The 21,009-nt window shown below is 31.7% G+C and overlaps 3 protein-coding genes across 7 annotated transcripts in view; 2 read left to right on the plus strand and 1 right to left on the minus strand.

The window, feature by feature from the left end:
- The window catches only part of LOC135127251 (uncharacterized), a 206,524-nt gene extending 190,318 nt beyond the window's left edge, over positions 1–16,206 (minus strand). For all 5 annotated transcript variants that reach the window (XM_064053676.1, XM_064053674.1, XM_064053673.1 and 2 more), the window contains exon 1: positions 16,089–16,206. The gene's annotated coding sequence lies outside the window, so the exon portion shown is untranslated. The remainder of the gene's footprint in view (positions 1–16,088) is intronic.
- On the plus strand, positions 13,854–15,532 carry LOC135127250 (fructose-1,6-bisphosphatase 1). The gene is made up of 5 exons (XM_064053672.1): positions 13,854–13,879; positions 14,298–14,495; positions 14,542–14,686; positions 14,739–15,245; positions 15,299–15,532. The coding sequence occupies exons 1-5, from the start codon at positions 13,869–13,871 to the stop codon at positions 15,485–15,487; spliced, it is 1,050 nt and encodes a 349-aa protein (XP_063909742.1). The 5' UTR covers positions 13,854–13,868; the 3' UTR covers positions 15,488–15,532.
- A 400-nt stretch (positions 16,207–16,606) lies between the features above and the next one.
- On the plus strand, positions 16,607–17,766 carry LOC135126581 (coatomer subunit epsilon-like). Its single transcript, XM_064052608.1, has 4 exons — positions 16,607–16,752; positions 16,800–17,246; positions 17,302–17,526; positions 17,584–17,766. The coding sequence occupies exons 1-4, from the start codon at positions 16,651–16,653 to the stop codon at positions 17,719–17,721; spliced, it is 912 nt and encodes a 303-aa protein (XP_063908678.1). The 5' UTR covers positions 16,607–16,650; the 3' UTR covers positions 17,722–17,766.
- The last annotated feature ends 3,243 nt before the right edge of the window (positions 17,767–21,009 follow it).

The following is a 21,009-nucleotide window of genomic DNA, read 5'->3' on the forward strand; positions in this document are numbered from 1 at the left end:
GTAGTTGTATAGTGGGGGTTCTAGTTCACTTCTTTGGCGGGAAAATTTGAATTTCTACGCAGATGATATTTCCATAGCAATGAGCACGGAGTTGTAATAATTTCTCACAACCCTTCCTAGTGAGAAATCAATACTCCATGACAGTTATAAAACCCACAACTAAATTCCCGATTTTTAAAAGTAATCGAACAGCCGATTGACATTTACCTTTTATAAAATGATTGTTAGTTCGTTCTGGACTAGGACACAATTTCGCTACAAATAGCATCTACGCACTGCGTTTCCGCATTCCTACAAGCGACTTATTTCCGGCTGTAATTATCACGTTGCTGAGAAATGTGTCCGACTAATGGCCGGAATGGGCAATGGGTATGTCGGGGTATCACTTGTCAATGGTAATTCCGCGGTTGGGTTTACTTGAGGCAAAGCACGTGGAAGTGGAGGGTTTGTATCTGCATTATGGCGAATGGGGGATAGGGAGACGGTGGAAAAAGCAGCTTTGGGGGTTGAGGTGGTGGTATTTTAGGGTGGGGAGGTGTATGTTATTTTAAATAACTTAGATATAATCTGATTGATGGAGTCGATCGCGTAGAACGTGGACAGATGATGTATAGTCTGAGTTATGAGAGTCTGGTAGTTCATTTTTACAGCAACAAAGTTTTTTTATTTTTGTTATTTTAATGCATTCACCGATTTGTGTATTTATGATTTTATGTCACAAACGCAAGAAATCCCATCTAGCAAATGCACTGCACTCTACGTACTATGAAAGGATGCAGTAATACACCGAAATTGTGAAAGCTAAATTTTCTTCTTAGTTATGAACGAGATAAGAATCTTTTTGTGGGATTCTCCCTTGACGCTTTATGATAAGATCTCTGCGTTCAAACGTTGTTTTACTTTACGAATTCTGAAAGACTGAATAATAGTTTAACACTGAAAGGACGCAGCAGTGATGGAGGGGTGTGTGTTCATCATATACTCGTATACTGTAATGATAAGTCTAAGTTCGTTTTGTTTGAAGCAAAATTATAAAAACTTCATGGTAATTCTTGAAAAGGTGAATTCTGTGAAGTCCACCTACTGAATTAGTGCGACCTTTAAATCAAGCTCATGAATACAAAGACTTTTGTACATGAAAAGCCAAACTTCTAACAAGCTTAACAATTTTTTTTTTTCGTTAAAATTATAAAAGTTTCTGAAATCAGTTTTCCAGGTCCGTAATTTTTTGTTCGCGTCTTTCGTTGAGTTCTATATGAAGCACTTAAATTATCTTTATCTATATATTTCTATAAATGATAGAAAAATTGAAGATATGAAAAATTGAAAAATTAAAAACTCGTGAGTGCAATTCAAAAAATCTGGATTTATTTAACTTGGATCAATTTTTTTGATATCGCAATTTTCCGTCTTTTTATTTTCTTTCATTTTTCAATGCTGCGGTTTCATTATTTTTAATTTTTTCAATTTCTCGTTTCTTCAATTTTTCGGTTTGCAATTTTCTACTTTTTCAATTTTTCGTAATTACAATTTTTCACTTTTCGAGTTTTCAGTTTCTCAATTTTTATTTTTCATTTTCCAGATTTTTTAATTTTCATTTTCTCGATTTTATATAACCATTTTTCAATTTTTTATTTTCCTTTATGTCTCGTTCGATTTTATAATTTTTCATTTACTCAATTTTCCAAATTTCCAATCTTTGATTTTTTAATTCCTCGGTTTTCAGATTTTCCGATTTCTTTAATCTTTAATATTTCGATTTTACAATACATATTCAGTTTTTTTGATTTTGTACTTTTTCGATTTTTAAGTTTCTCAATTTTCCCTTTTTAGTTTTTCGTTGCGTCAATTTTTCAAGTTTTTGATTTCCAATTTTTACAGTTTTCATTTTATACTTTTTTTTTATTTTTGATTTTTTAATTTTACGCACAATTTTTCCGTCTTTCTGATTTGAAAAGTTGAAAAATCGAAAAACTAAAAGAGAGGAAAAAATTGAAAAATCGAAGAAGTGGAAAATCAAAAATTGAACATCGAAGACTGGAAAGACGAAAAATTGAAACATTGAAAAACTAAAACTAAAAAAAAATAATGAATTGAAAAACTGGAAAGAAGAAAAAAGGAATCGAATCGAAAAATTGGAAAACCCTAAAATTGTAAATTGAAATTAGAAGATTAAAAAATTGAAAAATTGAATATCAAGAAACTGAGAAGTTAAAAACCGAAAAAATAAAAAAGTTTTAAAAACAAATAATTAAAAAATGGAAAAATTCTGAAATCGCAAAATTGAAAAAGTAAAAATTCAGGAAATTGTGATTATTATTAGACACATATTTAAAATGAAAATTATAAAAATTGCAAATGAAAAATTGAAGAAAACGAAACAATGAAAAATCATGAAACTGAAAAATGTAAAAATGAAAAAACCAAGAATTAAAAAATCCAAAAGTCGAAAACCGAAAAATCGCAAATCGAAAAATTGAAAAATCCAAAAATCGTTTAACATTGAAAAAAGAAAAATAAAAAAATTGACAAGTTGAACAATCGAAAAATTCAAAAATTTCACATTGAAAAAAAAAAGAAAAATTATAAAATCAGAACATCGAAAAACGAAAAACTGAAAAAATAAAGCAAATAAAAAGCCGAAACGAAAAATTGAATATCGTAAAATTTCAAATCAAAATTGCAAAAATGTATATATTGAAAAGCCGAAAAGAAAAAAAGTCGAAAAACTAAGAAATCGAAAAATAATCGAAACATCGAAAAATTCAAAAAATGAAACATCCAGAAATCGAAACGTCAAAAGATGGAGAAACCCAGAAATCCGAAAGTCCGGAAGTCGAAAAATCGAAAAATCGAGAATTCGAAACAGGTGAAAATCGAAAAGGCAAACATTGAAAAATGGAACAATTTTGAATTAAAAACAAAAAAATCATAAAACGAAAAATTTTAAAATCGAGATCTCGAGACGTCGAAAAATCGAAAACCCGAAGAACCCAAAAATTGAAATATCGAAAATGCAGAATTGAAAAACTGAAAAATCGAGAAATGGGAAAATCAAAAAATCGATTTATCATGAAATTGAGATATCGGGAAATCGAAAAATCGATAAATTGAATAAAAAATTGAAAGATCCCGAAGCTGAAATATCGAAAAATCGAGAAATCGAAAAATTTATAATTCAAAAAACATGAAAGTAGCAATTTTCCCGATGGACTTGATTACTGTACTTCCTTAGCTTACGGTCGGGAAGTAAGAATTGAAAAATTAAAATATCGAAGCATCGAAACATCAAAAAGTCGAAAAATTCAAGAATTCAAGAATCACAGTATAGAAAAATTCTAAAACTGGAATATCGAAAAATTAAAAAACGGAAGAAAAACTGGAAAATCTCGACAAATTCAAAATTTAAAAAAGCAAAAACCAGAAAAACCAATAAGTTGAAAAATAAAAAACTGAAAAATTGAAACAGTGAAAAGTCGTGAAATCGAGAAATAGGAAAACAAAATTGCGGGAAATTGGGAAATCGAAAAATTGAAAGTTTCTAAATCAACAACTGAAAAATTCAAAAATTCAAAAATTTCACACTGAAAAAAAAAGAAAAATTATAAAATCAGAACATTGAAAAACGAGAAGCTGAAAATATAAAGAAAATAAAAAACCGAAACGAAAACTTAAAAACGAAAAAATTTCATATCAAAAAATTGTAAAATCTAGAAACTGAAACATCTAAAAGTTGGAAAATTGCAAAACTGGAAAATTTTAAAATGAGAACTCCAAGAGTTGTAAACTGTAAAATTGAAGAAACAAAAAAAATGGAAAATTGAGAAATTCCTAATCGAAAAATTGAAAAACAAAATAAACAAAAAATTTTAAAATTGGAGTACCGAAAAATCGAGAAATTCTAGATCGAAAAATTGAAGACATGAAAATTAGAAAAATCGAAAAATTGAAAACTCGTAAAATTGCAAATCGAAAAATTCCAATATCTAAAAACTGAAACATCCAATAGTTGGAAAATCAAAATCTGAAAAATTTTAAAATGAAAAAAGTTTTCATTTTATACTTTTTCTTTTTTTTATTTTTGATTTTTTAATTTTACGCACAATTTTTCCGTCTTTTTTATTTGAAAAGTTGAAAATTCGAAAAACTAAAAGAAAGGAAACAATTGAAAAATCGAAGAAGTGGAAAATCAAAAATTGAACATCGAAGACTGGAAAGACGAAAAATTGAAACAATGAAAAACTAAAACTAAAAAAAAAATAATGAATTGAAAAACTGGAAAGAAGAAAAAAGGAATCGAATCGAAAAATTGGACAACCCTAAAATTGTAAAATTGAAATTGGAAGATTAAAAAATTGAAAAATTGAATATCAAGAAACTGAGAAATTAAAAACCGAAAAAATGAAAAAGTTTTAAAAACAAATAATTAAAAAATGGAAAAATTCTGAAATCGTAAAATTGAAAAAGTAAAAATTTAGGAAATTGTAATTATTATTAGACACATATTTAAAATGAAAATTATAAAAATTGCAAATAAAAAATTGAACAAAACGAAACAATGAAAAATCATGAAACTGAAAAATGTAAAAATGAAAAAACCAAAAATTAAAAAATCTAAAAGTCGAAAACCGAAGAATCGCAAATCGAAAAATTGAAAAATCCAAAAATCGTAAAATTTAACATTGAAAAAAGAAAAATTATAAGATATGCGTTTTAAAATTGAAAAAGTGAAATATTTAAAAAATAATCATTATTTGTATGTTTAAAATGAAAACTAAAAAAACTGCAAATCAAAAAAAAAGAAATTGAAAAATCATGAAACTGAAACTCTAAAATTGAAAAAACGAAAAATTAAAAAATCGAGAAGTTGAAAAATCGAAAAAATGAAAAATCCAAAAATTGAAAAATTTTACATTGAAAAAAAGAAAAATTATAGAATCAGAACGTTGAAAATCTAAAAATTGTATATCAAAATTGCAAAAATGTATATGATATTCAAAAGCCGAAAAGTCAAAAAAATTGAAAAACTAAGAAATAGAAAAATAATCGAAACGTCAAAAGATTGAGAAATCCAGAAATGGGGAAGTTCGGAAGTCGAAAAATCGAAAAATTGAGGATTCAAAACAGGCGAAAATCGAAAAATGGAAAAGGCAAACATAGAAAAATTGAACAATTTTAAATTAAAAAAAAAGATAAATCGAAAAATTTAAAAACCAAAAAATCCAAACGTCGAAAAACGGAAGTCGAAAAATCGAAAACTTAAAAAATCAAAAACCCGAAAACCTGAAAAATTGAAATATCGAAAAATCAAAACATTGAAAAGTCGAGAAATCGAGAAAGGAAAAACAAAAAAACTATTCATCCTGAAATTGAGATATTAAAAATTTAGCAATTAAAATTTGAAAAATCGAAAAATTTTAAAATCGAAAAATTTTAAATCTGAAAAATATGAAAGTGGCAATTTGCCCAATGGACTCGATTACTGTACGCTATTAGCTTACGTAAGGGAAGAAAATTAAAAAATTAAACTGTCGAAGAATTGAAAATTCGAGAAATCGAAACATCAAAAAGTCAAAAATTCGAAGAATTGAAGAATCAAAATATTGAAAAATCCTAAAACTGGAATATCGAAAAATTTAAAAACGGAAAATTGAAGAATTGAAAAACTGAAAAATCGAAACATTGAAAAGTCGAGAAATCAAAAAAATCAAAAAGTCAAAAAATCATTTAATACAGAGATTGGGAAATCGAAAAATTGGAAAGTTCGAAGTCAAAAATTGAAAGAGCGTAAACTGAAATATCGGAAAATCGAGAAATCGAAAAATGAAAAAAACGAGAAATCAAAAATTAGGAGAATCGAAAATTTGAAAAATTGACAAATCCCAACATTCAAATATCAAAAATTTATCAGAAAACTGAAAAATTGAAAAATTTCACATTGAAAAAAAAGAAAAATTATAAGATATGCGTTTTAAAATCCAATAATTGAAAAATGGAAAAATTCTAAAATCGTTAAAATTGAAAAAGTGAAATATTTAAAAAATGATCATTATTTATATCTATGTTTAAAATGAACACTAAAAAAACTGCAAAACAAAAAAAAGAAGGAAATTGAAAAATCATGAAACTGAAAATCTAAAATTGAAAAAACGAAAAATTAAAAAATCGAGAAGTTGAAAAATCGAAAAAATGAAAAATCCAAAAATTGAAAAATTTTACATTGAAAAAAAGAAAAATTAGTATAAAATCAGAACGTTGAAAATCTAAAAATTGTATATCAAAATTGCAAAAAATGTATATGAAATCGAAAAGCCGAAAAGTTAAAAAAAATGAAAAACTAAGAAATAGAAAAATAATTCAAACGTCAAAAGATTGAGAAATCCAGAAATGGGGAAGTCTGGAAGTCGAAAAATCGAAAAATTGAGCACTCAAAACAAGCGAAAATCGAAAAATGGAAAAGGCAAACATAGAAAAATGGAACAATTTTAAATTAAAAAAAAGTAGATAAATCGAAAAATTTAAAAACCAAGAAATCCAAACGTCGAAAAATGGAAGTCGAAAAATCGAAAATTTAAAACATCAAAAACCCGAAAACCTGAACAATTGAAATAACGAAAAAAATATTGAAAAGTCGGGAAATCGAGAAAGAGGAAAAACAAAAAATTTATTCATCCTGAAAGTGAGACATTGAAAATTTAGAAATTAAAAATTGAAAAATCGAAAAATTTTAAAATCGAAAAATTTTAAATCTGAGAAATATGAAACTGGCAATTTGCCCAATGGACTCGATTACTGTACGCTATTAGCTTACGTAAGGGAAGAAAATTAAAAAATTAAACTGTCGAAGAATTGAAAGTTCGAGAAATCGAAACATCAAAAAGTTGAAAATTCGAAGAATTGAAGAATCAAAATATTGAAAAATCCTAAAACTGGAATATCGAAAAATTGAAAAACGGAATACTGCAGAATTAAAAAACTGAAAAATTGAAACATTGAAAAGTCGAGAAATCAAGAAAATAAAAAAGTCAAAAAATCATTTAGTACAGAAATTGGGAAATTGAAAAATTGGAAAGTTCGAAGTCAAAAATTGAAAGAGCCTAAACTGAAATATCATAAAATCGAGAAATCGAAAAATGAAAAAATCGAGAAATCAAAAATTAGGAGAATCGAAAATTTGAAAAATTGATGAATCTCAACACTGAAATATTAAAAATTTATCAGAAAACTGAAAAATTGAAAAATTTCACATTGAAAAAAAAAATTATAAAATCAGAATTTTGAAAAACGCAAAACTCAAAAAATTAATAAAATAACAAACTGAAACGAAAAATTGAAAATCTAAAAATTGCATATCAAGAAATTGCAAAATCTAGAAACTGAAACAGCTAAAAGTTGGAAAATCGAAAAACTGAAATATTTTTAAATGAAATTAGAAGAGTTGCATACCGTAAAATTGAAGAAACAAAAAAAAAGAAAAATTGAGAATTCGTTAATTAAAGGAATTGAAGAACCGAAAAATTTAAAAAAATTTAAACTAGAAAACAAAAAATTATAAAATTGGAGTTTTGAGAAATCGAGGAATTGTAAAAATAAGCAAAATAAAAAACCGGAGCAGAAAATTGCAAAACGGAAAATAGCAAAATTAAAAAATGAAAACTCGTGAAATTGCAAATCGAAAAATTCCAAAATAAAAAGTCCACCGAAAAGATGCAAAATCGAAAATTTGAAGAAACGAAAAGTTAAAGAATCCAAAAATTGCAAAATTTAAAATTCAAAACTGGAAAAATTTTAAATCGAAAAATTCTGCAAGATCTAAAAATTGAAAAATTCAAAAATTGGAAAACTGCGAAACTTAAAAATTAAACTTGAAAACTCGAGAAGTTGTAAATCGAAAAACTGAAGAAACAAAAAAGGCGGGAATTGTTTTACCGAAATAACCTTCGACCATTTTTTTTAATAAAAATTAAAATCCAAATAGAGAAAAAATTTTCCTCGGATATATTGACTATCTTTCCCATTTAATTCCGATCAACCCCAGCATCTCACTTTCCCCAGCCCGCTCCCGCACCCCAAAGTGCGTTTTTCCAGCACCTCACCTTCTCCCTCTCACCCCATTCGCCATAATGCAGATACAACCCGCCACTCCACGTGTTTTTCGCAGCCCAGCCGCCCAATTATCCGCTGGGCGGGCGACAAGTGCCACCCCCGGCCCATGCCCATTCCGGCCGTCCGGCGGGCGCATTTCCCGCAAACGTGGCGATTACGGCGGGAAATAAGCCGGCGTGCGAATGCGGAAACGCATTGCGTAGACGTCATTTACAGCGACACTGTGTTCTTTAGCGTAGTGTGTTGGGGGTGGTTTCGGGGATGAAGCAGGTGAACGACCGCGAGCGACCCAGACCGACGTCGGGCGGCGGCGAGCATCGATCTTCACTGCACCCGGCTTGCGCATTGCGCCCCGCTTCGACCCCGCTTTGTTCGGGACTTCTTTCAGTTTCAGCTATTTCATTCTAATTCGCGTTAAATCAATGCAGAAATGAGGGAGTTCCATCGGGGGAAACACAGGCGGGAGGGGCGGACAGATGATGTTTCCCATTTTGGGGATGATTATCGCGGTTGATACTCTGCTTGCTTTGGTGAGTAATAGGCGAAGAGTGGCGGCGGTAATTTTTGGCGAAAAAGTGATGGGAAAAAATTAGGTTTTTGCGAGTGGAGCGATTGCCGTAGGGTCTTTAACCTCGCTAAATCTTCGGAACTGGTATACAGAGGGGTAGAAAAAGTTTGGATGGAGCTGCGGCCGTAATGTATTGTCATCCGAGAGGTTTTTGTTTAGGGGCGGATGTCTAATTTTATTGTTTCAGTGTTTATTGACTTTTGAGAGGAATTCTTAGGGAAGTTGGAAGGTCGAAAAAATTTATACTCGTCGAACCACAAGAAACACTTTGGATACTTGTTTTGCAATTTTTATATTCATTTTAGTGTATTGGTAACTCCTTCATAGGTTTTCCTGGTCCACGTAGATTCAGCAATTTTTTTCAAAAACTGTGGTACCAATTTCGTTCTAAAAAACTGGACATTAACCAAATGATTTTAGATGGGTTTGGAACCATAACACTAATAACCCTGTTCTGTAAATCCAAATGTAAATGTAAATGTTTTTTTTACCCCACGGAATGAGAATAATCGATCTAATTTGGATGTTGTTTAATGGTAGAACTTTGTTTTTCCTTGGAATGCTATTTCTGCAGTGTCATGGTTGTCATTCCTGAAACCCTGAACTATTGAGTCGACTAAAGCTCCCAGATAAAAGAAATTGCTTCATGTTGTTAAACAGAACTTCCTTCGTCCCTGAAATACAATCAAACAAATTCAGTTTTTTCAGAAAAAGAAATAGACAAAACCAGTCATAGTTTAAGAAAAAAAAAAGTGGCCCATAAAAGGATGGAATCCGCCACTTTCGCAGTATTATCACGTGCCCTCACCAACGATGTTTCATCATCCATACGTTACGAAAAATAGGTCTATCGTTTCGGTTTGTCTGTCTGTCTGTCTGTCTGTCCGCCGTCTGTGCCGAAACCAAAATTCCTTCCTCCAGTACTTCTTCATTGTGGTTTATGAAACCGTGTTGAGTTTTTACCTTACGCCTCCAGATGTAGAACATTTTACAGTTAATTTAACTTTAAAATTGCAAAATAGAGTGCTTTGAAATCTTGCCCACCATTTTAAAGTTATCGGGAGCACGGTAAATCGTTGATCAAAATTTATCAGTTCATGCCCCTAGAGGAATTGATGTCATCTTAAAATTAATATGTAGAATAAATATAATTCAAATGTTAACAAGTAAGTAAGTTCGGGGCTATGAACTTAAGGTTTACGAATTTTTTGGAAAAAAATCAAAATTGTAGATATGAGAATTTTTCAATACTTCAGTTTTGGGATTTTTCAGTTCCTTAAATCAATTTTTCGATTTCTCGATTTTCATTTTTTCGATATTTTAGTGCCGGGATTTTTCGGTTTTTCACTTTTTCAATTTTTCGGTTCCTCAGATTTTCCATTTCTCGATTTTTCCAGTTTTCGGCTCTTTCATTTTTCAATTTTAAAATTTTCCGATGTTTCAATTTTTGATTTCTCAATTTCACGATAAACCAATTTTTTTATTTTCTCATTTCTCGATTTCCCCACTTTTCAATTCTTCAAATTTGCAATTCTTCGGTTTTTCGGTTTCTCAAGTTTTTGATTTATTAATTTTTCGATTTTTCGATTTCTCGATCTTTCAATTTTCGATATTTGGGTTTTGGGATTTTTCAATATTTTGAATGTTCAATTTTGCGATTTTTCGAATTCTCAATTTTTTACTTTTTCGATTTTTCAGTTTTTTAAGTTTTAAATTTTAGAATTGTCAATTTTGGGTTTTCCGATATCTCGATTTTCGATATTCCGGTTTTAGGGTTTTTCAATTTTTTTGTTCAATTTTTCGATTTCCCGATTTTTTAAGTTTTTCCAGTTCCTTGATAACTTTTCGATATTTCAGTGTTGGGATTTTCAATTCTACAATTTTCCGATTCTCAAGTTTCCGATGTTTCGGTTTTGCGATTCTTAAATTTCTGACTTCTAACTTTCCAATTATTCAATTTTCCAATTTTTCGATTAAGCAATTTTTTTATTTTCTCATCTCTGGATTTCTGGACTTTTCAATTTTTCGATTTTTCAGTTTTCCAATTCTTCAATTTTTTGATGTTTCAGTTTTGGGAGTTTCCAATTATTCGACTTTTCAATTTTTCTTCCATTTTTCAATTTTTCCACATTCCACTTTTGGGATTTTGCAACATGTGGTTTTTCAATTTTTCGATTTTTAATATTTCGATTTCTCGATTTTTCAGTTTTTCGATTTCTCAATTTGTCTGTTTCTCCCATTTTCAATTTTGGCGATATTTCACTTTTGGGATTTTTCAATATTTTGATTCCTCGATTTTTCGATTTTTTAACTTTCAGACTTTTCAATTTCTGAGTTTTTTATTTTTTCGATTTTTCAGTTTTCCTAGTTTTAAATTTTAGAATTATTAATTTTTCACATTTTCGACTTTTGATATTTCGATATTTTAAATTTTAGATCTTCCAAATTCTAGATTTTTCGATATTTCAGTTTTGGGATTTTTCAATTTTTTATTCAATTTTTCGATTTCTCAATTTTTCAGTTTCTTGATAATTTTTCGGTATTTCAGTGTTAGAATGTTTCAATATTTCAATTTTTCGATTTCTCAAATTTTTGGTTTCTCAATTTTTTCATTTTTCGATTTCAAGTTTCCGACGTTGAATTTTAAGATTTTTCAATTTTTGACTTCTAACTTTCAATTTTTGGTTTCTCATTTTCTCGATTAAGCGATTTTTTGATCTTCCTATTTCTCAATTATTCGATTTTTCAATTTTTCAAATCTTCAATTTTTCGGGTTTTGAGATTTTCGATTTTTCGGCTTCGATTTTTCGACTTTTCGATTTCTCGATTTATCAAATTTTCGATTTTTTTGATGTTTCAGTTTTGGGATTTTGAAATTTTTCAATTTTTCCATTTCTGATGTTTCAAAGTCTCGATTTATCAAATTTTCGATATTTTAATTTTTCAATTCTTTTTAATGTTAGATAATTCGATTTCACGGTTTTCTACTTTTTTGATTTATCAATTTTTCGATTTTCCGGTTTAAAAATTTTTCGATTTTTCCATTTTTTATTTTTCGATTTCTCGATTGTGGCCTGTTTCGATTTCACAATTTTTCGATTTTTCGACTTCTCGATTTCTGGATTTCTCCAACTTTTGACGGTTAGATTTCGCATTGTTTCAGTTTTTCGACTTTTCAATTTTCCATTTTTTCGATGTTTGGAGTTTTCATTATTTCGATTTCCCAATTTTTCGCCGCTTCAGTTGTGGAATTTTTCATTTTTTCGATTAGTCAATTTTCCGAATTTTCAATGTTTGCAATTTTTAAAATTTATCCGATTTTTCGGTTTTTTACTTATTTGAGTTTCCAATTTTTCGATTTTCAGGCTTCAAAATTTTTGGATATTTCGATTTTTGACTTCGATTTCTCATTTTTCGATTTATCAACTTTCCGATTTTTGAATTTCTATATCTTTTGACGTTTCGATTTCTTGATGTTTCAATTTTTGAATTTTTCGATGTTTCGTTTTTTCGATTTTTTAGTTTTTCGACTTTCTGGCTTTTCGATATTTCAATTTCCCAATTTTTCGTCGTTTCAATTGTCAAATTTTTTTTTCGGTTTTCGATTTGGCAGTTTTTGGATTTTTCGACTTTTAAATCTTAGATTTTTGAACTTTTTTTTGAATTTTACATTTTTTCGATTTGTCAATTTTTCGATTTTCCGGTTTCAAAATTTTTGGATTTTTCGATTTTTGACTTTTCGATTTTGGCTTATTTCCATTTCTCAATTTTTCGATTTTTCGACGTTTAAATCTTAGATTTTGGACTTTTTCTTAAATTTTCCTTTTTTTTTAATTCTCAATTTTTCGATATTTTGATGTTTCAATTTCTTTACATCTTAGTTTTGCAATTTTTTAAATTTTACGACTTTTCAAGTTTTAGATTTCTCAGTTTTTCAAGTTTTCGATTTCTCAAGTTTTCAACGTTTGAATGTTAGGAATTTGTTCAATTTCCTGATTTTTTAATTTTTTGAATTTTAAATATTCATTTGAACTTCGTCCCCTTGAAATTTCTTGAAAAATAGGTACGAATACTTTCGTAGAATCAACGAGAACCCATATTGCATGCCATTTTTTCCTACTCGCACTTTTTCATGATTCCCTTGATGTTTCAATAAGGATAAGAAGATTGAACAATAAATTTTCATTATATTGTAAAAACAATCCTAAATTTAACTTTACCGAGAAACAAATGTTTTAAGACGGTTTGTATGAGCCTGTCTGACATACCGAATTTTCTAATACTCTACTAATGACATTAGTTGAGTTTGGACGTAAACTCCAGAACATAGTAACTTTGATATGTATCGTTTGTTGTGGTTTCATCATCTAGTTGCTTCACTATTCGTGTTTGGGAAATTTCCGCCTCAAATATAAGATTTTTTCAAAACGTTAGACGTAAAGCGCATGAGCGCGAATTTCGGCGGGAAATTTGACTCTCTACAACGCAAAATAAGAAAATCCCCATCAAAATTTACTTTGACTAGTCTCACAAAACCCCGTAACTCTGAATAAATTAAAAAAAATAAACAATTCAATGCTCCAATAAACAGCAACCCCTAAATTAACCACTTTCAGTTAATTTATCTCATTACTAGCACATCCCGCTTCGCTGATACCACCACACTCCTAATTATCGACGACAACCTACTTGAATCACTCGGAGTAAAATATCGACAAGCAACAGAACAAAATTTATTCCAACCGAGATGATTCGTGTTGACTAATCAATATCCATCCCGTTCCATTACAAACGAGCACGCTGCACATAACCCTTATTAAAAAATTCTATTACTAAAAAACTAATTGCGCTCCTCATTACCATAATCATGCATTTAAAGCGCACAAAGCTCCTTTGTCGATTATGAATGGAGATTTGAACGAAAAAACTGGGTCAGAACAAACATTATGGCGCTGCGAACAGCATCGGCCTGCCACCTCGCGCAAGAACGGCGAACCCGGAAAGAGCGCGCCGCAGCGGCCTTTAACCCTTAACTTTAAGTAGGCACCTTCCTCGAACAGACGGACGGCCGAAAAAAATCGTTACATTTGGACTTCGGTGGTTATTTAATTTTGCAAAAATAAATTAGATTGTGCTGTCACATGTAATGTCAGGATTAAAAGTTGTACTTTCTGTCAAGCCCCCAAGTTCGAAAATGAACGCAAGGTGAGCGACTTAGGTTTGGGTAAACTTAACAAAGTTTGTTACACTTGATCTAAGCATAGAAAAACTGAGATCGTATACGTTTTGACCTTTTGTTTGACATGTACTTGTTTGAAAATTGCAAAATTGATTTGGCCTGCGATGACCCCGATTCTTAGGAATCCCTATTTGATAAAGCCCCGAATGCAGGTACTTGCAGTCTTTTTACACTTGAGGCGTTTTGCTATCTTATCGCACTATCGCCCCACACCCATCTATTATCACTTATCAGTCCAGAGGCACGGTTACCCATCCCACAACCACGCCGCCTTATCAAGGCGATAAGCTGTTGTTGTTTTGTACTCACTGTTTTATTTTATCATTGAAATCCCGTTTCAAAGGTCAGTTTATAAATAGTTTAACTTTCTACACGTTGATTCAGTCTCGTTCCGGCAACCAGCTCCACAATGTCGACCTCTTCGGCTATGGACTCGAATTGCCTTACCTTGACGAGGTTCGTTCTCGCCGAGCAAAAAAAGGTACCTTATGCCACCGGCGAACTCACCCAACTTTTAAATTCGATCCAGACGGCCGTCAAAGTTATCAGTAGTGCAGTACGCAGGGCCGGCATTACCCAATTGTAAGTAACCCAACTTGATAAGACAGTGCTAATTTGGTTAACACAGATTCGGCACCGTTGGCGAAACCAACGTTCAAGGTGAAGAAGTCAAGAAGCTCGATGTTTTGGCCAATGAACTCTTCATCAACATGCTGGCGTCCTCCTACACGGTGGGGCTGTTGATTTCGGAAGAAAATGAAACCGTTATTGAGGTTCTACCTTGTTTTTAGTTTCGCCAGAAATATATATAATTTGTTTTGGTAGATAGAGACCGATAAAAAAGGTAAATACATCGTGGCGTTCGATCCTCTAGATGGTTCTTCCAATATCGACTGCTTGGTCTCCATTGGGTCCATCTTCGCGGTTATGAAAAAAGAGGACAATTCGATTCCGTCGTTGAAGGATGCTCTTCTATCTGGCAATAGAGTAGTGGCGGCTGGGTATGCCCTCTACGGTAGCGCTACCATGTTGGTAATTTCAATGGGCAATGGTGTCAATGGGTTCATGCTTGACCCTTCCATCGGCGAGTTTATTTTAACCGACAAGGACATGACAATTCCTAATAAAGGTAACATCTATGCCATAAATGAGGGCTACACGCATCTATGGGACGACGCTATTCGGGAATACGTCCAAACCAAGAAAGACCCGTCCAAGGGAAAACCCTATAACGCCAGATACGTGGGCTCGATGGTAGCTGATATCCACAGAACGATTAAATACGGAGGGATTTTCATTTATCCGGCCACCAGTGCGTCCCCAAAGGGCAAAGTAAGTTTCCACAATTTTAGACTTTGTAATTTTATTTTTGTTTGCGTTTTTAGTTGAGACTACTATATGAATGTGTTCCCATGGCGTATTTGATAACGCAAGCTGGGGGGTTAGCCTACGATGGGCACATTCCGATTTTAGACATAAAGGCCGAAAGTCTGCACCAGAGAACACCGGCGTTTTTGGGCTCCAAGGAAGATGTTCAGGAAATTTTGGCAATAATTAAGAAACACAAAAAGTAGAGAGCGGATTAGTTATATGTTTTTAAATAAAAATTTGATATTTTGGTTGTGTAATTGTTGGGTCATCCACAATAACGCTGTAACTTTGCCAAGGTGAAAGTTTATATTTATCGCGTTGCGTTTTATTATTTTATTAGTCATTGTTATAAGATTCGCAAGCGGAAAAATTTCGAATGCAAATTAACTGTAGATGTAGTTGTGTATTTGTCTTAGATAAGCGGACAACATTCAGTCGCACTGGGTGTACATTTCAGAAAAGAACCATATTTTCTTTTCGGGACTTTTTTCCATTAAAATTTGTTGCTAAGTACGAACAAAGCCATAATTGTTAACCCAAGGACCGAAAAATTTATAAGTATGAATGCATCTGTATATTGGGTTGCATACTTTATAACCTAACCTCAAAAATCCAAACATATTTAGAGAGCTTTTTTTGATAAAATAGCTGTTATCAATCGTATCACAGTCTTGCTACACAGTTATTAATACCTCTGTTTCTATTTTGTTGCAAAAAATTACAAATGTACGCAACAAAAGCACACTTTTTTTTATTTATTTTAAACACAGATTTAAACATTATGGAGATGTGTTAAATTCTTACCTTAAAGTGGCAATTGATGTACACAAAAACACAGTCTATACAATGCAAAGTCTTTTGAATTTAACACAAATGCAGCAGTTGTTATATTATTTATTATAACTTTAACACTACAACAAACAACAAATTTTGGGTTGTGTGTATAGTTGCTTGCATAACTGATGTCACAAAAGTGTGAAAATCAAACTATGCACTTGATTTGAAATAGTAAAATTCATTATTAAGGACAAATTAATTGTTTGACTATAAAATAATAACAAAAACTGCTAAAATGTTTGTATAAAATTAATATTTCTGTAAATGTGTTTAACTGGTTGCATACACTAAAAATGTTTTATAAGTTTCTAAATACAAATAATAATAAATCAAATTAAAAACCACGTAAAACATCATCGAAGACAATGTTTTACTTTTTAGTTTTTAATTAAACGGGTATCCATTCATTAATTTTAATTTTTTGTATTAACGTTTGATTATTTTTGTAACCAACACACAAAACGCAAAAGACAAAATCCCTGTTAAAAACACCAGAATTCATGTTTTGACGTTTATCGTGACGTTTACGATGTCGCGTCAGCAACACGACGACGAGCTTTTCGAAATAAGAAACTACTACTACATCGGAAACTACCAACAATGCATAAACGAAGCCCAAAAGCTCCGCCAGGTAAGCCCCAACCACCGCCCGTTTTCGCACTTAGAGGTTATGTTTAGCCGTCAACTCCCGAGGTGGCCATTCAGCGAGACATCTTCACCTACCGCTCCTACATGGCCCAGAACAAATTCCTGGTGGTACTCGATGAAATCACGTCTTCGTCGGCCGACGAAGTCCAACCCTTGAAACTACTGGCGGAATATTTATCCAATAAACAAAAACGCGAGTCAGTGGTGGCCCAGGTGGACCAGAGGGTGGCGAGCAATGTCGAAAACGACACTCTAGCGCTCGTGGCGGCCACGATTTACGTCAATCAGAGCAATCTGGAGGCGGCTTACAGGATTTTGCACACCTCTGAGAGTTTGGAGGCTTTGGCTTTCAGTATTGATATTTTGTTGAAGATTGACCGGGTTGATTTGGCTAGGAAGAAGTTGAAGGAGATGCAGGAGAAGGATGATGATGCGACGTTGACGCAGCTGGCACAAGCGTGGGTGAATGTTGCTACAGTAAGTTGGATTAAGTGTGTCGGTATTGTTTGTTATTATTTTTTTATTATTGTAGGGTGGTGAGAAGTTGCAAGATGCCTATTATATTTATCAAGAGCTTGTGGACAAGTATGGGGCGACGCCGCTACTTTTAAACGGACAGGCGGTGGCTTTCATAGGACAGGCTAAGTATGAAGAAGCCGAAGCTGCTCTTCAGGAAGCCCTAGACAAAGATGCTAATTATCCAGACACTTTGGTTAACTTGATTGTTTTGCATAGGCACATGGGGAAGACTCCAGAGGTCTGTTTTTTTTTTTTTTTTGTATCGTGGTTTGTAGTGTTTTTTATTTTTTTGTAGATTGGCAACCGGTATTTGTCTCAGTTGAAGGATGCCAACCCAGATCATCCCTATATTAAAGATTTGAAGCAGAAAGAGAGCGAGTTTGCAAGGATTTGTCAGCAGTATGCTCCATCAGTATCAAATATTCCAGCATAAATTGTTTATTTTGTAAAGTTTAGGTAATAAAATTGTTTAAAGGCGCAGTTTTATTTTATTAAAAAAGTTTGCTGCTATATCAAAAGCACCAATTCTCGTGTGTATATAATTACGTTAATTAATTGCTGTTAGAACTTTAAATTGTGGGGATAGCGGTGTGAGTGTTGTGTTGTATATTTATTTAAGTAAGTGTTTAGAGATTCGCTGGTCACTGTTGAATTACACCTGGGACACATTTGTGTTATGTATTTAGTTGTTTGTTGGTCTACTGCTAAGTAAAATGAAATAATAATTTCTCATGAAATAAAACGCATTAACAATAATTAGTTTGAAACTATGTCTTGAGCAGGAGTTGTTATTTTATGTATATTAGATTACTGTTTTCTTGGCTGAATATGTTTATAATCGCCTCAGGTCAAATATTTAACATAGACTAATAAATAATTTTTTTCCTGGATTTTGAAAGTGGAACTGACAATATCATAAACGTCTACGTCTACGTCTTTTATTACATTTTTCCTTGACGTTTTAGTTTTTAGAGTAATTGTTTTCCATTGTAGATATTTTATTGTTAAAATATTCAAAATATAAATATGGATAATACCTTGGTGCAATAAAAACAAATATTTTGGTTATTGGTGTTTCTTTTACGTTCAAAAACAAAACAAGGGATCTCCGAAATTTTTTCCAACTACTTAAAAAACAAAGACGAACGGTTTCCAAGAGTCTTAGATTCTTTCAAACTACTTCAAAAACAAAACACAAGAGCTTCTGAAGACTTTTTCAAATTACTTCAAAAATAAGACAACAAGGAATCCTGAGATTCTTTCAAATTACTTTAAAACAAGACAAGAGATCCTCAAATTTCTTTGAAACTACTTACTTCAACAATAAAACACAAAGAGTCCCCGAGATTATTTCAAATTATTTCAAAAACAAAACACAAGAGGTCCCTGAGATTCTTTCAAAATAAGTACTTCAAAAACAAAATACGCGGGCTCCCTGAGATTCTTTCAAATTACTGTAAAAACAACTTTCAATCTTCTTCAAAAACAAAACCACAAGGGGTCCCCGAGATTCTTTCAAATTAATACGTCAAAAACAAGATACGGGATCGCTGAGAATCTTTCAAAGTACCTAAGGTACTTCAAAAACAAAACACAGCGGGTTTCCTAGATTTTTTCAAATTACTTTAAAAAACCACACACGGGAATCACGGGATCCCCGAAATTCTTTCAATTTACTGTAAAAACAAAGCAAGGGATGCTCGACATGCTTTCAAACCACTTCGAAAACAAAACACAAGGAGTTCCCGAGATTCTTTCAAATTACTTCAAAAACAAGAATCACAGGCAGTTCCCGAGATTTATTCAAAGTACCTCAAAAACAAAACACACGGGGTCAACGAGATTTTTTCAAATTAATGTTTAAAGAACAAGACAAGGGATCCCCGAAATTCTTTCAAAGTAATTCAAAAACAAAGTACACGGGCTCCTTGAGAATCTTTCAAATTACTGTAAAAACAATGTCAAGGGATGTTTGAAATACTTTCAGTGTTCTTCAAAAACAAAACCTCCAGAGGTCTCCGAGATTCTTTCAAATTAATACTTCAAAAACAGGACAAGGGATCCCCAAGATTCTTTCAAAGTACCTACATCAAAAATAGAACACATTGGATCCCCGAGATTCGTTTAAATTACTTCAAAAACAAGACAAGGGTTCTCCGACATTCTTTCAAAGTATTTCAAAAACAAAATACACGAAGTGCTCGAGATTCTCTCAAGTTACTTTTAAAACAATGTTAGGGATCCCCGGATTAGTTTCAAATTAATACTTCAAAAACAAGACAATAAATCTCCGTGATTCTTTCAAAGTACTTCAAAAATAAAACACACTGGGTCCTCAAGATTCTTTCAAATTACTGTAAAATCAAGGCAAAGGATTGTCGAGATTCTTTCAAATTACTTCAAAAACAATACTCACCGGTAGTCCCAGAGAATTTTTCAAATTACTTCAAAAACAAGACAAGGGATCCTCAAGATTCTACGAAAGTATTTGATCAAAAACAAAATACATGAAGTTTTCAAGACTTTTTCAAATCGCTTTAAAGCAGGACAGGAGATCCCTGAATTTTTTTCAAATTAATACTGCAAAAACAATGCAAAGAATGCCCAAGATTCTTCCAAACTACTTCGAAAACAAAACACAAGGAGTTTCCGAGATTCTTTCAAATTACTTCAAAATCAGCCGGCAATTTCCGAGATTTATTCAAAGTACTTCAAAAACAAAACACACGGGGTCAACGAGATTATTTCAAATTACTGTAAAAACAACCTCAAAGAATGCCCGAGATACTTTTTAAACTTCTTCAAAAACAAAATATACGGGATCCTCAAGATTCTTTCAAATTAATACTTCAAAAACAAGACAAGGGATCCACGAGATTCTTCCAAAATACATTAAAAATAGAACACATTGGCTCAACAGGATTCTTTCAAATTACTTCAAAAACAAGACAAGGATTCCCCGACATTCTTTCAAAGTACTCCAAAAACAAAATACACGAAGTGTTCGAGATTCTGTCAAGTTACTTTTAAAACAATGTCAAGCGATCCCCGGATTAGTTTCAAATTAATACTTCAAAAACAAGACAAGAAATCTCCGCGATTCTTTCAAAGTTTTTCAAAAATAAAACACACTGGGTCCTCGAGATTCTTTCAAATTATTGTAAAATCAAGGCAAAGGATTGCCGAGATTCTTTCAAATTATTTCAGAAAGAAGACTCACTCGCAGTTCGCGAGATTTTATTAAAGTACTTCAAAAACAATACTCACCGGTAGTCCCAGAGAATTTTTCAAATTACTTCAAAAACAAGACAAGGGATCTCCAAGATTCTATGAAAATATTTGAATAAAAACAGACTACATGGAGCTTCCAAGATTTTTTCAAATTGCTTTAAAGCAAGACAAGAGATCCCTGAATTTTTTTCAAATTCATACTTCAAAAAGAAGACAAGGGAACCCCGAGATTCTTTCAAATTACTGCAAAAACAAGACTCACAGGCAGTTTCCAAGAATTATTCAAAGTATTTCAAAAACAAAACACACGGTGTCAAGATTAATTTAAGTTACTGTAAAAACAACCTCAAAGGATGCCCGAGATACTTTTTAAACTTCTTCAAAAACAAAACATACGGGGTCCTCAAGATTTTTTCAAATTAATACTTCAAAAACAAGACAAGGGATTCCCGAGATTCTTCCAAAATACATTAAAAATAGAACACACTGG

The sequence above is a fragment of the Zophobas morio genome, unplaced genomic scaffold, assembly GCF_036711695.1.
Source record: "Zophobas morio isolate AGI-343-1 ecotype UQ-CSIRO unplaced genomic scaffold, CSIRO_AGI_Zmor_V1 ptg000011l, whole genome shotgun sequence".
Lineage (NCBI taxonomy): Eukaryota > Metazoa > Arthropoda > Insecta > Coleoptera > Tenebrionidae > Zophobas > Zophobas morio.

Excerpts from the sequence above, each read along its gene's own strand:
- LOC135127250 (XM_064053672.1), top strand. Across the intron at positions 14,687-14,738 it reads AAAATGAAACCGTTATTGAG|ATAGAGACCGATAAAAAAGG; the intron begins GTTCTACCTTGT and ends TTGTTTTGGTAG. Across the intron at positions 15,246-15,298 it reads GTGCGTCCCCAAAGGGCAAA|TTGAGACTACTATATGAATG; the intron begins GTAAGTTTCCAC and ends TTGCGTTTTTAG.
- LOC135126581 (XM_064052608.1), top strand. The coding sequence starts at position 16,651 with ATGTCGCGTCAGCAACACGACGACGAGCTTTTCGAAATAAGAAACTAC. Across the intron at positions 16,753-16,799 it reads AAGCCCAAAAGCTCCGCCAG|CCGTCAACTCCCGAGGTGGC; the intron begins GTAAGCCCCAAC and ends GGTTATGTTTAG. Across the intron at positions 17,247-17,301 it reads CGTGGGTGAATGTTGCTACA|GGTGGTGAGAAGTTGCAAGA; the intron begins GTAAGTTGGATT and ends TTATTATTGTAG.